Source organism: Manacus vitellinus, unplaced genomic scaffold (assembly GCF_001715985.3).
Source record: "Manacus vitellinus isolate BGI_N305 unplaced genomic scaffold, ASM171598v3 scaffold_5_pilon, whole genome shotgun sequence".
Taxonomy (NCBI): domain Eukaryota; kingdom Metazoa; phylum Chordata; class Aves; order Passeriformes; family Pipridae; genus Manacus; species Manacus vitellinus.
Genome location: NW_021940682.1, coordinates 18,888,343 through 18,905,991, shown reverse-complemented (window position 1 = coordinate 18,905,991; position 17,649 = coordinate 18,888,343). Strand labels below are relative to the sequence as shown.

Genomic DNA, 17,649 nt, shown 5'->3' with positions numbered 1-17,649 from the left:
TCTTCCTGCTCCACCTATCAGTTAAGGCCAAAGTAGGTAATGAGTGTGGCACAATGGTTTGGAAATGTGGCACAGTGGATTTACCACAGAAGTGAATGAACACATGGAATGGATTTCTGGTGCTATATTCAAACCCTCTACAGGAAGAGTCTGCATCCCAGCCCTGATTCAGAGCTGGTCCCCCAGAGTCCAAACAAAGCAGGTGTGCCTGGGTCTGCCGGGTAAGTAACAACAGGGTTGCCAAGTTACCTGCGAGTACCCATCACCTGGCTTTAGCAGCATACGGCTTCCAACATTTTCTCTTGGTTCAAACACATGCATACAAACACCTAAGCACACACACCGTGGCACCACACATACAAATGTGTGCAGGTTGCATAAATACACATACCAATATGAACCCACCCCTGCCCCCCACAAGTAGACACATGCAAGAAATACAGACAAGTAGCAACAGGCATGCAACATACACATGGTGATCCCAAGCAGAGGAAACCCCTCTAAGCTGTGTTCAAGCATGGTGAGTTCCTGGGAGATGAATCCTGGCAAAATGCACTGCAGGAAGAGGCCCACACAGGGAAGAGAATCCAAAAAAAAGTATTCCAGGCATCTAAACCCCTAAGTAGCTTTTCCAAAAGCCCCTTGAATTTCACAGGAGTTTAGCTACCTGTGAAGATGAATCTGGTTTCAAGGCCTGAAAGGAAAGCAGAGGGAGAAAGCACAAAACTTTAATCTTATCCCCTCAACTGATTTTTGTCTGTTCAGGGGCAGGTATCATCTTTCTCCTGTTGACATGGGACTTAGCAGCCAGTGTCCAAGGACATAGACAGAAGTCTCATGTAATGGATGCATTCTCTCTGGACACCCCACAAATGTTGCCAGTACGTCATACTTATGGCACATAGAATAAGCAAAGGAAACACAGCAAGGAAGTGGTGATGCCCAGAAAAGTAACTCACTCTTTTGGTCATAAGTTAATAGATGGGATGTACTCCCAAGGAGATACCTACCCACATTGTGGGTTGGCACTAAATGGGCCCGCATTTCCAAGTCCACGCATGTTTGGAGTTCTGCCAGGAGTCATTCGAATGCACAAACATACACCTCCTCCCAGACTGACAGGTATTTGCAGACGTGTATTTACAGGTACACAGACCACTGTGGACCATGCTGGGACAGTAATGCCAATGTCATAGCAAGGGTACATGAGAAGGATAACTACCCTGCTCACCCTTGTGAGCAGAGCTCCATTCCCATGTGGCTGTGGTGGTTTCTCTCACCCAGAAATCAGAAACACAGGTCTGCAATGATGTTGAACAAGAGTTAGCTGCAACTGGGAGAAGACTGCTGCTCTGAATAACCTCTGGCCATGCTGACCCTTTGCATTGCTCCCTGCACTGCCCATATGATTTCATACAGCGCAACTCAAAACCTCAGAGACCATGGCACTTGGCAACACACTACACACACGGAGAGACTGCCTGGCCCTTTCTCAGACTGTGGCCAGCAGATCCATGTGTTTTCAAGGATAAGCAACCAGTAACATGGAAGTTGAGGATGTTGGGTTGATGTTCATTAAGGAACAATGCAAATTGTCAAAAAGGGAAGGAGGGAGGTGTTTTGGCATCTGCCCAGAGCTCCTACCAGTTTTGCATTGGCTTATTTACTATCCTATCACTCTCCTCCCTTACTGCCATGACATCAGACCACAAACCCTAGGCAGATAGTGCCAAGTACCAGCTTGTATTAACTTATCAGACAGAAAGGGAGCAAATACTACCAGACACTCGCTCCTAGGTTTGCAATACAGCAGAACATAGGTCTTTACAAGCCAATGGCCTCTAGGACTTAAAGGAAGTGCTTTTAAAAGATAGCATACTTCTCTCCAGCAGCCTTGCTTTATTCACGTAGAGTAAAAGCAAAGAAACTCTAGTGATCCTGATATGGATCAACCTGGAGTGGTTAAAAACTGTATCTGCTCCTGCTCTAAATTCACCAGTCAACCATCAAGGACAGAAATTATGTTCTTTCTCTGGGCTTTCTCAGAAAATACAACTTCACTGCTCCCTTGCATGGGCAAATTTGCCATACTGATTATTTCTTATTTCTTGAGAAGGCAAGAGCAGAACACCACTTCAGTGAAAGTGACAGAGAAGTCAAAAATAGCTACGAAATATCATCTTCTAAAAATCTGGTCATGGCTAGAATTTTCCAGGAGAGAAGTAGTAGAGGCCTGCCCTTCACTCATCTTCTACACAGCATTGCACAGGTTGATGAAGACAACAGAGCAACAAGACAGTAATAAGAGAAGAGTGGGCAAACAGCCAACATAAGTCATTCTGAGGGGAGAGGCATAGAGATGAAATTGAAGAATAGGTGTGAGTAAAATAGGAAAGCAGATAAGAGGCCAGGGAGATGACACAGTAAACTGCTGAAGAGATCAAAACACCTGAAAATGAGGTTCTGCTAAGAGGAAGGACAGAGAAGAGCAGAGGAAGTGAAGTGGTCAACACAGAGGATACGAGACCATGCCATCTCCCCTCTCACTGGTACTGGGAAGGCCACAAAAAGAGGGAGATGGAAGAGTTGGTCAGGAGATGAAGGCCCATAGGGAGATCCCTGAAATCCACAATAATAAATGTACTCTGCTGACATCCCAGGGAGAAGACAATGGGGACCAGGGAAGAGAAAGTAATCAAAGAGCAAAGCACATAGAAAAGGAAACAGCCCTGTGCCTCACAGAAACAGTCCCTAGCAATCAACACGGCTTTTATTACAGGAAATTATTAACACCCTCTGCTACCCACCACCCCTCACCAATCCCAAACCTCCCCTGTTTGGGGACCCTTTCTTGGCACACACATATAACATCCAGATAAACTTTCCGAACCAGCAAAAGCAACCACTGAAACAACTTCAAACACCACAGACCAATAAAACCACAATTTAAAAGTTAACTTTCCCAACCCCCCCCCATGCCATTATTTAATAAGGAAATACTGTACAGATATAAAACCCACCCTTTTCCCATCCTGAATATAATTGCTTGAGCTAGTTTCTGTACATATATACACATGTATTTACACAGTAATGCTGCAGTTAAGAAAGCAGATGATGTAAAAGTCACAAAGTGAATACATAAATTAAATAACTACCAGCAGAACATTAGGAAAGGTCACGTTGTTCCTACTTGGCAAAAATGCATTGTGGGACAGAGTCATTAAGTGTACTGCAATCTACTGTGTGTGAGTTGTGTGTTTATGTGTGTGTGTAAGTTGAGTGTTTATGTGTGTGTGTAGTCACTCAACCCTCACAGCTTCCTGCTGTATTGGGTTTGTTCATGTATGTTTCACTTCCCCAGTATGTCTCATGAGTGTGCGTGCCCAGAGGAACCTCTGTTCCACAGCATGGAATTTTTTTCTGACCTGTTGGAGTGTATACCAGTGGTTGCTGTGTTCGTTTAACGGCAGAAGGCCAGCAGGTTAAGAGATCTGTAACTGCTAACACATCACAGAGATCCTTTTTTTACCTCAGCACCCAGGGGACTGTGCCCTTGGCATTTGCAGACATGAGGCCTGCTCTCTGTGATGTGGTTTCACTGTCTTTTTCTATACACAAGCAGATTTATGCTGTGCCAATTTTGTTGTCAGCAATGACAGAAGGGTGCCAAAATTCACTCAAATGGCATGGCTAGGTGAGGAATTTGGGGATGCTCAAGAGATGGAGAAAGAACTCAAAGCCAATTGCAAAATGTTTTTTGTGTTGCCATTCTAGTGGCAGACACCCAGGTCTGTCTGCAGTCAGCTCCAGGCAGGTCCAGAGAGCCCGTGATGAAGATGAAGCAATAGTATTCATATTGCCAGTGAGACACTCAGCGCCCCAGTTTGCCTTTGATGGGGGAGGAGAGAGGAAGCCACAGGGAAGTGTAGGTGGGTGAATGCAGCGAGGGTCTATGGCTTGGAAATCTATTTGGCTGCAATTTGAAAATAAGCCCTTGTGGGGACAACATTTGGGTCCCACTAGTTACTATCTCAATGTGCCCTGCAGCATCCAGCAGCATGGTAGGTGTGTTCCAGGTGGACACGCCAGGTGTGTTCAGCAGCAGGGAAGCACTTATGGGGAAGAGTGGGTGCAGTAGGGGATTGTGGCTTGGAGTCTGTCCCCGTTTGTTGCCAGCAAATTGGTTCCTTTCTCGCACATGGCTCACAGAGGGCCCTGTGGTGAGCCAGGCATATACCACAGAGAGGAAGCATAATTGGACTCTACCCTTTGTCAGCTTGGATTGAGAAGGAAGTGTGAAGTGTAATTCCTTAAAGCAAGGGTGAAGAGAGTCAGCACAAAGTCCTTTCATCAGCACCCCTGATATTTATCCCCTTCCCTTCTCCTTTTCTTTTTGGCAACCAAAAATGCGTGGGGAAGAGCAACCTCCCACCCTTCTCCATGGGAAGGGCTTACCAAAGGTTGCTTGACTGAAGTTGAAGATGTGTGAAAGGCCTAAGTCTGATCACTGGCTGTGTTCCCAGGCTTCCTTCCATCTGTTGATAAGCAATGTAGGTGGGAGGATATGCCATATTTGATAGAAAGCTCTAAAGCAAAGACTTGCCTATAAAGATCCCTGAGGTATCTCTGATCACTCTGACCTGTCACCACCATCATATTCATTCTTTGTCTCCCCCTCTCTCTTTTGCTGGCAATTTTGCTGTGAGAAAAATCTATTTGAATGTACAAAGGGGCATTATTCAAGATGGATGCTAGTGTCTTTTTGAAGTGAAGAGCTCAATATCAGCAGGTATTGCTGAAGAAGAGGCTCATTCTGGCAATTCTTAACTCCTCCACCAAATCCTTCAGGATATCACAAAGGAACCTTCCTCCCCCCATATGCTGGAAACTGAAGTACCAATTTCCTACAGGCAAAGTTCATACTTGCATATTGCTAAACATTTTGAACCCACTGGGTTTCTCGCCTGGAGAGTTCTGACAGTGCATGCTGGATTTCAGAGAGAATGGGATTTTTTTTGTTATTGAGGAGGTGGGGCCGGTGTGCTTCATTGTCTCAACTGACAACAAGTCCTGACTGCAGCTTTTCTTTCCTACTTAGGATGTGACATTGAAAGTTCTGATATTGCCCTCACTGGGAGCCGTGATGGGAGACAAAGAACCACTACACCAGCCTGTGTTGTGTTGCACTACAGTAAAAAGCTGGTGTGAATACTCCAACAATGTTTATGATGTGGAGATCCATGGCTGCAAGTTCTACCTGCCAGTTGATTTCCACTGTGAATGGCACATTTTGATATTTTCTGAATACTTCTTCAGTCTCCTTCATACACATCCTCCTTCAGCTGAGTACATACATTCCAGTACCACTTCAGAAGAACATGGCTCATGAAAATATCTCTCAGAGAGCCATGCCTGGGGCTAGAAGTGAGGAGGTAAATGTCAGAAACATTGCCAAAGGCACCTAATCTTCCCTGGGAGGTTGGCTGCAAATATTCAATAGAGGTCACCAAACAGTATAGGACACAACGGCTTTTGCTCAGTATTCTTGTGTGCAGAAACCTTCAGAGAGGGGAAATGTTCCCAGCCACTGCCCCAGAAAATACTGGTGTTCTGACAGTAGAGAGAGAGAAATGGCAAGGGAGGGGACATGGAGTTTTGTCAGGCTCTGGTATGAAATTCCATTCTTTTCTGGCCTGGTAATACACAGCACATGGGTCGTTTCCTAGTATAGACAACACCTGCTGCTAATATTACCTGTTTGATTTACTTGAAGACTTACAATGAAAATACACCAAATCTAAAATTCTAAATATATAATCAGAGTTTAATAACATCATTGATTTATTTTCTGGATTATGAATTACACCCTCCCCCCTCCCCCCCTTCCCCTTCATCTCTGTCCCAAAACTTGTTGACCTGTCAGAACTAAAATAAACAAAACAACCAGAAAAGATCGCTTATAGGAGAAAGGATTAACCTGATGGACACATGGCCTAATCTACTGTGGGAGAAGGCAAAATACCAGACTCCTGTGGTTAGACCAGTGGTTCAGTCCAGAACTTCCAGTTCTTCTTTTCTGGTTGCCCTAGAGCATTCATTTGAGTGGTTTGTGGCACAGTTATATTTGCAGAGCACTCAGAGTGTTAACAGTGCTACAACAGTATCAATACTAGATAATGATTTTGGCAAACTATCATTTGCCGATCAGTGGAACAAGGGACAGACCAGTTCGGAGAAAATACGAACCAACTTTCAACCCGGAACACAAAAATCAGAACCTTTAAGAAGAGATTTGAAAAAAGTTCCATTAACTTCTTTTTGGTTTGTTTTCAGCTTAATTTCCCTGCAGAGCCACCCTTCAGGTTTCCTTGTTCCAGGTGGGGAGGGAGGGAAAAGTACCGAGATAACCACCAAAGAGATTAGCTGCCCTCATCAGCTGTCAAGCTCCCCCACCCCAAGCCCTTAGGAAATACCAGAAATTAGCACAAGCTTTCCCAGGTCCAGGATTTCTAAACCAAAGTAGCATTGGAGAAGTCTCTTAATGTCAAAGTGATGGTCCAACCTGAGCGGCCAACTTGATGGTTCACCCCACTACTATCAAGACAGTGTAGTGCCTTGAGGCCCAAGCTCCACAGAGAGATGCTGGTACAGAGAGTTTATATGCAAAAAGGAATTGGGGGTGTTCCCATCAAAACATGAAACCCTGCTGGCAAGGCTTGAAGTGACGTTCCGGCGTCTTCCATTCATGAAGATAAAGGTGACAGGGCAATACAGGGGGCCTCAGGGGAACACAACACACATGGGTTTCTCTCTCTCTTTCTCTCTCTCTCTCTTTTTTTTTTCTCATTCATACGGCCTCGACCTGCGTAAACCGCTTCCAAAACGCAGCCTGAAAAGTCATAGAAAACAAACAGAACAGAAACAAACTTCCCCTCCCTCCCACCCCACAACCTGAATATTCACGAGAAGAGAAACACCAATTTATACAAAAACGCAATAAAAAAGAAATATTTACAAATGAAAGGAACGCCTTCTTGGTGGCCGCTGTCAGAGGTGTCTGACAAGCTGCCATGTGTTCTGGATTGCAGATCGCACTGTTAATTTGTTTGATTTTTTTTTCTTTTTTCTTTCCCTATTTGTTCTTGTAATAAGAGAAGAGGGAAAGAGTAAGAAGTTCCCTTACCTCAAAGACTAAGGGGTGGCATCACAAAGACTCTCCCCTTCTTCCCTCCTTAATTTCCTCAGTGAAATATAAGAAAATATTCCCCTCACCAACCCTGCCCACCCTCTCCTCACACTCTTTGACTTTACAAGTAAATCCCACCCTCCCCAGCTTAAAAAATAAATAAATTAAATAGGTAAATAAAGAAAAGGCCTTCTCTTGGCTTAAAAAGAGAAAGATAAGATAAAATCAACCATGGTGTGGTGAGGAATGTGAGAGAGGTGGCTTTCAGCTCCAAGAAATGTGGCTCATAAAGGCAGGGCTGCCATCTCCCTTCAGTGTCAATCCCCAGCAGTCTCCCCCTGCTCTCAGCACAGGACTCTCTTAACTCTTCCTTCCCCTGGTGAGCCATGGTGATTGAGACACTGGGACAGACCCAGAATAAGCAGTAGAGATTTTGCCATATCTCTCAGGAGGGAGAGGTCAGTCCACACCCCCACCTCAAGAGAAAGATGACATATGAATGGGGTGTTCAACTTCTCACTCCTACCATTGCTCCTTTTCCTTTAGTTTAAGTTGCATCTAAAATGATACAATGGAAAGAAAAAACACTCTTATCGATACTAAGTGCACCGGGAAAGCTGTCACTACAACTGCAGGGATGGGAAACCCTAGGCTATTCCAGCTTTGCACCTGTGCTAGTATCTTTCTCTTGCACACAGAGGCACACACACATGTACACACACATCTCAGCTTTGCATGTCCTCTCTTCAGCCTTCAGCACAAGCTTCTGTGCTTTCTGGCATTTATTCAAGCACACCCCTTCCCAGGAAGACAAGCTGTGTACTTCCTCTGTACATTCAATAGTAAATATACATATGTATTTCCCAAGGGTGCGTACACCCTCCTCCCATTTCCACATGTGCAAGGAGGCATTGAAACAGTCCACCAGCACCACTGCCACCACACACACCCTTCTATGAAATTTCTTTTTTCCTCTCTAGCACCATGTCAGCATTGGCAGCGGGCACCCTATTCTTTTTGTTCCAACCTGTTGGCCAAGGGTAGGGAGAGCAGAAGGATGAAATCCCCTTTTTCCCCTCCCCTCCTCACTGAAAGAACATGACCAAAATGGGCTTGGTGTCCCCTGAAGTGACAGTGAAAAAACTCCCCACCTTTCCCTATTCTTAAGCTCTGTTCCACTGTGTTTGTACTCCAGACACCTTATAGGATCGCGGGTTTATTTTGCTTTCTTCATAGACATTTCAAGTATAAGCTATCGTATATACTCGCATAAAGGCAAACCCATACTATATACTGCTCCCACCCTTGAAGTATGTCACAGCTAGTGAGCAGTTCACAGCTAATGAACTAACCCTGTTCCCCTTTCCCCAAATTCTTCTCATTTCAGTGCAAACCAGCATCTTTTGTCAGAGTTTGGAAAACCAACCCTGGAATCAGAAAGGCTGCTGATCAGCTTTCCCAAACTCAGACTCCACTGCCTATCTATCTCTCCCACTGGTCTGCCACAGATTCAATGGCTGTAATAGCCACAGTGAAACCACTAGCCTGACCTGCAGACAAGCCTTCTCTCCCTCCCTCCACACCCCCCCAGCAGACAATTCAAAATTCTAGCATAAAATTTCTCAGCATATACGCAAATATATATATATATATATATATTTCAGCCCTAAACCCCCATAGTCTTCACAAAATAATGTAACAAGAACCTCAATATAGCTAACATATAAGTGCATCATCAAGTTAGTCGTGTTATTCCCCCTTCACTTTCTCCATGTCTTAAATACTACTCTTTTGTAGGCAGTTTTAGGAAGAGTTGGCTGAGCAAGTATATTTTCCTGCATGTCCATTACACTGTTTCTGCTGCCTCCTCCTGACACACACACGTGTGTGTGCACATGCCTTTCTCTGCTGGGAGTCAGCAGAAGTGAAACACTACAGTCACTGCTGCTTCTCCTCAGCCCATCCCTTCCCTGCCTTTTTCTCTGCTTTCTGAAATCACAAGCAAGGATATCCAACTCCGACATCACTGTAAAGTGCAATGGCCAGGAATGGAGAGGAGGAGAATGGGAGGAGTGAGAACATGGAAAAAGAGATAAAACGGGAGGGTTGAGAAAGGGGAGGAGGAAGAGGGGACACCGAAGAGGGGACACCAAAGAGGTGGCACTTGTCACCAGTGCTGCACTACTCAGAACTCCAGTATCCCACAAACTAAGGACGACTCAGAAGAGTAGCTGATGGGATTGATCCCACCCCACCCTCCCATGCCCCACATACACCCCCAGTCCCTCCCCACGCTCTTCCCCTCTCACTCAAACATCAGACTCAATACTGGAGAGTTTCTCATAAACATGCCCGTTGCTGGAGCCATTGAAAGCCCTGGGGTTTTTGTTGTTAGGCACACAGGGGTTGGACTGGTTCCCTATACAGATGTCCTTCTGGAAACGGGCTGGCACAGCCCCATGAAGGGCTGAGACCACCGGCTTGTTGGTGGTGACAATGGCTCGGAAGTCTGGCCTGGCTTTGGGCCCTCCTGCCACCACAGGCTGCCTGAAGAAATAAGATTTGCTGCCGTGGAGCAAGCATTGGTCATCCCCAAAAGTGGGGATGAAAGGGTTTTGGGTGACCCGGTCGGGGTAGAGCGACTTGCTGAGCATGTAGCCCCCACTGCTGCCGGGGTTGTTGTGGTGGTGGTAGCTGGTGGCGGGCACTGAGGACTTGTTGTTGGCAAAGGTGGTCTCACTAGCTGGCATCTCAAACATGTGGGCATAGGGGCTCCCCTCCAAAAACCGGCCCTTGTCCTTGAGGCTGACGCTGCGGGGGGCCAAGGCTGAGTCATCCTTCTGCAGGTCCACAAAGGTGTCATAGGAATGCTGCCGGCGGAGCTTGTTGCGGTTCTTCTTCTGCACCTTGGAAGCAGAATTGGAAGGGCTCTGAGGATATTTGGAGGAAGAGGTGGCACTAGTGGCCACGGGCACAGGGGCAGGTGGCTGGTCCAGCTCTTGGAGTGAGTTGTCCTCACTGATGTCATACAGGTTGCCCGCTTTCTTGCAAGCCTCACAGCGGATGCAGGCCTGCCGGGTGGAATTCTGACCCACCACTGATGGCGTGTAGTTGTGCAGCTTAGAAGGGCAACTGCGGCAGAAATTAGCCCCGGTCCGGTCCTCCCAGTCTAGATTGGTCAGGTTCTTCTCCCATGGCGCTGGGACCCCACTCACAACACCATGCTTGTGCTCATTGCTTCCACCGAACTCGCCCGAGCCGTGCTTGTGGTGGGCCCTGTTGGTGCAGGATCCACCCCCTCCTCCTCCTCCTGTGTCCCGCTTAAACTCATCTCCCCGCTCTTTGTAGATATCCGTCAGGTCCACATGTTCCCAGTGCGGCGAGTTCTCCTTGGCCCGAAACTGGTCTAGGTAGAAGTCCCGTAGCCCTTCCTTGTCCCTGAAGTAGCGTTTGTGGTCAGGTGAGCGGGGCGGGCGCCGGCGGTAGGCCAGCTCTATCTCATCAAACTCCCGCCGGGACTTGGCAGAGGCTGGGCGCTTCTTCAGGCTGTCCTTGTACTGCTGCTTCCGCCGCTTGGCCGCATTGCCCTCGATGTTGCCGTAGGTGACTGTGTGAGTGGAAATGTCTGAAACATCTGAGCGAATCAGGTCATCATGGGTCCCACTACCCCCGTAGCGATCACTCTTGAAGGAGAACTTGCCATAGAGGTCACCCAGCTGGCTGTGCTTGGCAGGAGGTAACCCCAGGTCCAAGGGCTTCTTCCCAACGGACCGTGACTGGGCATTGAAGGGTGGGTTGTCACAGTCATAGAGCCCGTCGATGGAGCTGGTGCTGCCGATGCTATGGGGGCGGTGGTGGTGGTGGTAGTGATCCTGATACACATTGCTGTCCTTCAGCTGGAGGTTGCCAAAGGTCCTTTCCACCTCACTAATATAGTCACTGAAGAGGTTCTCCTCGCAGGGGGGGTTGTTGTAGGATTTACAGTCTGAATGGGTGAAGCTGCGGCGGTGCTCAGAGATATCATAGACCGATGACTCGCGGCGGATAAAGTCTAGGGCACTCTGTGGTGAGCCATTGACCCCTGACAGGTTGGCCATGTTCTTGGCTGTCCGAAGCAGGCGGAGGATGTTGGAATGGGTGTTGTTCATAGTCGCTGTGGGGGAGTTCATTGCTGACTGGCGTTCTTCGATGGCCACGCCGTGGATGCAGCTGTAGATACCCTGAAATGAGAGAAACCAGGAAGGTGAGTGGTCCTGCAAAGAATACACAAAAGGGGACCTGGACTGGGAAGCACTCTGTGCAGCAAGAGCATGTTCCTGTAGGACAGTAAGGCCTGTCAGCCTTCCATCATTGAAACATAATCAAATCAAATGAAATCAGATCTGCTCTTGATATTCTGACCCTCTTTCTTGCCTCTCACATTTTTTCCTTTCCTTCCATTCCTCTTCCTCTGCTTTGCCTCATGTCATATATGTAGGATGCAGGAATACCTGCCTGCATCCATTAAAAGTTAGTCAAATCTAGGTGTAACAATCTAGGTGTAGCACAGAATTGCAAATGGGGACAATAATATCCTTGGGAACAAAAGCATCAAGACAAACAATTCTGTGTGGATAAGAGGAAAAAAGTCTGGTTTGGCCCTTGAAATTCATCTGGACATCAGTGAATCAATGAGACAGGAGCTATCTTAAAAAGGGAACAGCTTCATTTGTCATAAACTTAGCTACATTAATCACCAGTACAGATTAGAAAAGGAAATAGAGAAAGAGTGGGACTGTCAAATTCATATTTAGGCCTTTTGCATCTCATGAACTGAGGTACAATTGCATTCTGTTAAATTCAACAGTGATAACAGGCTCCAAATCGAGATCCCTGAAAGTCCTCTATTCAACTTCAAATCAGACAGCAGAAGTTCCCAATTCCCCCATATGCTCCACAAGCTCATTTCAGCCATGACACAGACTGTTTGCAAGGGCTACCCCTACGAAGAGAAGGGGCTCCTTTATTCCCTGGTCTGCTAAATGGTGTCTGATGATTAATGTCAATTGTGAAATGGACACCATCACACCATGTTACCATGGTTTCTCAGCAGCTAGCAGATGATTAACACTTTTCAGATTTTTCATCAACCTGGTCCAGGTCTAACAGGTAACCACAGAAGGAAAGAATCTGTACTTAGCTAAGGATTACCAAACACAAGTCCCCATCTTATCTCCAGACTAAACCACATTAGAAACTAACAATATAGAAGAGAGGCTCTGCCCCTGCATTCAAAAGGCTTTGTCATTTCTCCTCATTATGTTATGCAGCAATTATATATTCCTTGCACAATCAAAGTAAATTCTGTTACATCAGACACTGACCTAAAAAATGCCAAGATTTGACCTTACTTCAGAACGGATCAGGAGAAAGGACCACGGTCTTGAAAGAAGGGAAAAAAGCCCCGAATAGGATACTGCTAACAACACCGATAGGAGAAAGATGACTCAGAAATGGTTGGAATCTGCTTTAAATGTAAATGTTATACCCTAAGGCAGATTTGCATAAGGCAGTTGTTAAGTTTATGTGGTCATCCTCTCTTGAAGGATGTCTGTACAGTTTAGGGCATGGCATTTGGTTAAGGACTTCTGACTGTTAATGATGGCACACTTCTAGTTAACAAAAGGTCAGCTGAAAAGCTGCAATATAGAGGACAATGTAAAACTCTTGAATTTTTAATCCTGTTATCCACCATTACTTGAACCCAAATTTGGGGGGGTCCCCAAATTTGGCCTCCTCATAACTCCCTTCAGAGGAGCAGACAGTAACAATTAGCTTCTCCTTACACTGCATTTTCATTTCCATGACTATAATCCAACAGAGACCAGAGATGTCACAGAAAAACTAAACACATTTTTGCAACATTAATGGTGCAAAGATGACAGCCTTTATCCTGCAGACTGTCACCCTATGCCACCTGTGTGTTAAACAGTCTTGGTGGATTTCCCCATCTCCAGTATCTAGGACTGTCTGAATAAAGCCTCTGTTCTTTCCTGGCAGTTAATGACACTCACCCTGCTGATGGAGAAGACCACACCAGGCTTGCCAGAGCAGACACCCATGAAGCAGTGGCGGAATTGCCAGTAGAAGAGGTGCTCACAGATGAAGGTGATGAGACTGAGGGCCATGGCTGCTCCCAGCATGTAGAAGACACCTGCCATGTTATCTATATCCAGCTGGCTGCTCATAACCTCATTCTTCTCGTTGTGACAAATGCCAGTGAGCCAGAGAGCTTCCAGCTCCTCCATCTCCCCTAGAAAGACAAACAGAAGGAAAGAAGCAGGTTAGATAGTCTGCAACAGCTAAAGAGCTCAAACTGGGGGTGATTGAAAGCAAGAAGCTGATCTGTGGTAATTTACATGTTCTGGAAAACATGGAACATGTAACATCCATAAAATATCCTGACTGCCCGTCTGATGGGGGAAAGTGCAATTTGTCACAAGAAGGTCAACAGGATTTTTCCACAGTCAGATACTAGCCATAAAAAGCTGTAACACAGGACACAGCTATTACACTTGTTAACTGTCTACAATGAGATCCTGAAACAGTTGCCCACCAGATGACCGAAGAACTGGCTTCACAAACTTCCACTTTCATTAGGTCAATGAAGGGAAAAATTAGTGCCTGATACTGGTAGACAAAAATGAATCACTTTGAAATGAAAACATTGTATGTTTCCAATTCAATTAAAAATGTTGATTTTTTTTTAAAATCAAATTTATTTCTATCATGTCCGCAGCTCATTAAAGTTAGGTGCAATGTACCCAAAAATATTTGTGCATTTTTACCTGTTTTTCTTCCCCTCCATTTTGTCCAAATTCAACACTTCCATGCCCTTTGACCAATCAAATATATTAGCAATTTGTATCAGCTAGGAGCAAATGTTCTGCAGTCTAATTTCATACACCACTTACTCCCATTATGGTATTTTCATGAGGGTTGAGAGAGAGATAAACACTCATACACATGCACATATATTGAGGCATTCAGAACAAACTAATTTTGCAGGTTGGCAAATTTTTTCACGCTGTTAGGAAAGTTAGTTTTTCACATTTTCAGTCTTTTCTCCAGTGACAAGGGGGAAAAATTCCATATATACATGTGGTGCCATAACAGAGACTTTGAATCTTTATGGAGAACTTTCATCTTTTTCTGAAATAATGCATATTAGGCTGTTTAGGAAACAGAACACCCTATCTGCCAAGTAGCCAATTTGCTGAAGTATATCCAAGTTACGTTCTTTCCATATTTATAATACCGTACGTAATTTTCAGAGTTCAGAAAAAAAGGAATACTTATAAATAAAATAACATGTGAATTTTATTCATTCAAAAAAGTAAATTAAGAGATGGACTAGGTAACTATAATGTTCCAATTTAAAACTCACTCCAAAATATGCTCTTGAGTCTCAAGTTCTTCCTTGCTTTTGTTATTTTTTGAGGTTTTGGAAATTCTGAGCTCTTTGATTCAGAAATATTTATCCTTTAATTCTGTAAACTGCATGGATTGATCCTGTCTAGAACTACAAAATATGAAATAACCATAGACAGTATGGTTAGTGGGTTTGGTCATGACAAAACCACAAAGGTAGTAAAAAGTTCACAACAGAAATCTTGTTTTCACAAGACATTCTTCACATAAGGTATTTTTTCAAACATACATCTGAGCTTGTTCTATGAAAACTTTAGTGCTTTTGACATTGCTTTTGATGATACCGCTACCCTGCATCAACATAAAAGAAGTGATATCCTCGCATTTTTGGTGCGATGCCTCTAAACAAACCTTTCTAATAATTTCATGGTTTCAACTCAAATCTGAAGCACCAGAGCTAGAAACTTCCATTTCTTACATGCAAAATTTGGTATTTCTTAGGAAAATTAGAACTCTTCTTTTTCTTGTCACTTACCATCTCCAAAAAGCTGTAGAATGGCAAGATCAACTTGCCGCTTCCAGCCTGAGTCCTTTTGGATGGCAATGCCATAGCCAGTGGAGGCAAACACTTTCCCACTTCCAATTGTCACCAGTTTGCAGCCTTCATCTCTGCCAGCCATGTAGTTTAACACTGCTGCATCATAAATGAAAGCATCCAACTTCCTGCACAGATGCAAGAAACAAGAGAAAAAACCAGAAAACATAGAATCTGTATGAATTCAAAGGTGTTCTCAGGTAATTAAGGTTGAAATTAACCTCTTTCAGATGGATTACAATAGGTTACATAGAATCATTGAAAGGTTTGGGTTGGAAGGAACCTTAAAGATCATCTAGTTCCAAACCCCATGATGTGGGCAGAGACACCTCTCACTAGACCAGGTTGCTCCATCCAACTCGGTCTCGAACACTTACAGGGATGGGGCATCCACAACTTCACCACCTTACAGTAAAAAGACTCACCACTGTCACATGAAAGAATTTTTTCCTAATACCTAATTTAAACCTACTCTCTTTCACTTTGAAACCCTTCCCCTTTGTCGCGTCACTACACATTCTTGTAAAAAGTCTCTCTCCACCTTTCTTGTAGGCTTCCTTCAGGTACTGGAAGGTCAGAATTAGGTTACCCCAAAGACTTCTCTTTTCCAGGCTGAACAATCCCAATTCTCTCAGCCTTTCCTCATAGCAGAGGTGCTCCACCCCTCTAATCATCTTGGTGGCCCTGCTGGACTTGCTCCAAAAGGTTGATGTCTCCTGGCTGTGATGCAGACCCCAGAGCTGGATGCAGCACTGCAGGTGGGGTCTCTCGAGAGTAGAGAGGACAGAACCCCCTCCCCTGACCTGCTGCCCAGGCTGCTTTTGGTGCAGCCCAGGATACACTTGGCTTTCTGGGCTGTGAGCTCACATTGCTGGGTCATGTCCACTCTCTCATCTACCAGCATCCCTAAGTACTTCTCTGCAGGGTTGCTCTCAATCTGTTCATCCTCCAGCCTGGAGATTGGGGGTTGCCCCAACCTTGGTGCAGCAACTTGCATTTGGTCTTGTTGAACATCATGAGATTCCTGTGGGCCCATTTCTCAAGCTTGTTGTCGTGGTTTGAATCTTGTTTTCCCCCAGAGGCTAAATTAAGTGGTAGACCCCAAGGGGTGGAAACCCCTGGAAGTTTTGAAGTTCTGCCCAATGGGCGCTCCTGCAGAAATGTAAACATATCACAAGCTCACCGGAAGAGATGAGTTGTAGTTTGGGTTGTTGGAGAGGTGGCCATGTTGTAGAGCCACGAGGAAGGGGCTCTGAGCCCCTTGGGCCCTCTGGGGCCTCCCAGCCCCTGGCTGGGGGCTGCGGGGACCTGGAACAGCATAAAGCTGGGCTAGGTGCCTGTAGTTATGCCGGGAGATGTTTTCTCCATGGGCGCAGAGCAGCAGCCGGCACTGACCAGAGAAACGGTGGCAGAGAGCCAGGATAGATAACACCTGAACTGAAGGAGCAGCAGAAGCAACATGCAGCACCAGAGAAAGGACTCCTGGAAGGAGAGCCGGGAAAAAGAGAGCCAGCAGCCTGAGAGACAGAGTTCTGGGGGTAAGACTGTACCAGCCCCCCAAAACTCCTTTGAGATCCCTCTGAGAAAAGAGGGAGATGGACTCCTATTAAGGAGAAGAGTTTTAGACATGCAGCACTGGAGAGAGAGAGGAGCTGAGAAGCTCAAAAGACGTCCCGGAGCTGGACCGGGACGGCCAGATGGAATGCGGGGGGAGTTGACCTTGGCTCCCCCCCCTTGCACTGCTGCCACGGTGGCAGCCTGAGAGACAGGGCACAGAGGCCCTGCAAGAAGGAGCTGAGTCTCCTGGAGATACCAGACCGTCACGAAGACCCCCCTGTGTCTTCGTGATATGACGTGGTGATACGACCTTGTCTGGGGTTACGAAGCCCACGGAAGACCCCTCGGTTGGAGGCAATGGGGCCGAGAGAGGTTGGATACCTCCCTCGTGAATGCTGGCAGAAAGCCAGCTATCAGCTGCTGCATGTGAAGAAGACAGACAGACTGCTGCCTCAGAAGATGCTGCTGTTCAGAGACTGGAAGGGATCTGTCCTTCTTTCCCTCCTGGACTTTTATTTGGAGGGGAGAAGAGATCTGGTCCACTGTAAATACTATATGTCGTGGTAGAGATAGTTGTGATCGTGTGTATAATGTGATGTGGTATTTATTTGTATAGTCATTGTAATATATTCCCTTTCCCCCACTTTGAGTCTAGTGTGTGTTTTGTCTGGAAAAACCCATCTCACATTAGGTTGAGATGTGGGAGGGGGAATGGAGCTAGGGGATTGGATTTTGGGGCTATCTCAAACCATGACACTTGTCCAGGTCCCTCTGGATTACATCCAGTCCTTCAGGTCTGTCATCTTCAACTTCACCAGAATTAACTAAAATCTGAGCCCAGAACCTGTTTACAGGTGGAAGCTGGATTATAAATGAGGATTGTCTATTTCTTTCTGACTTT

At 45.7% G+C, this 17,649-nt stretch overlaps 1 protein-coding gene across 2 annotated transcripts in view; it reads right to left on the bottom strand.

The window, feature by feature from the left end:
- Window positions 1-9,488: 9,488 nt before the first annotated feature.
- GRIN2B (glutamate ionotropic receptor NMDA type subunit 2B) overlaps window positions 9,489-17,649 on the bottom strand; it is a 214,490-nt gene continuing 206,329 nt past the window's right edge. For both annotated transcript variants that reach the window (XM_018080833.3, XM_018080832.2), the window contains 3 exons: window positions 15,132-15,319; window positions 13,240-13,478; window positions 9,489-11,406 (listed from right to left, as the gene is read on the bottom strand). In XM_018080833.3, coding sequence (XP_017936322.1) covers window positions 9,496-11,406; window positions 13,240-13,478; window positions 15,132-15,319 — 2,338 coding nt within the window. In that variant the 3' untranslated portion in view covers window positions 9,489-9,495. The remainder of the gene's footprint in view (window positions 11,407-13,239; window positions 13,479-15,131; window positions 15,320-17,649) is intronic.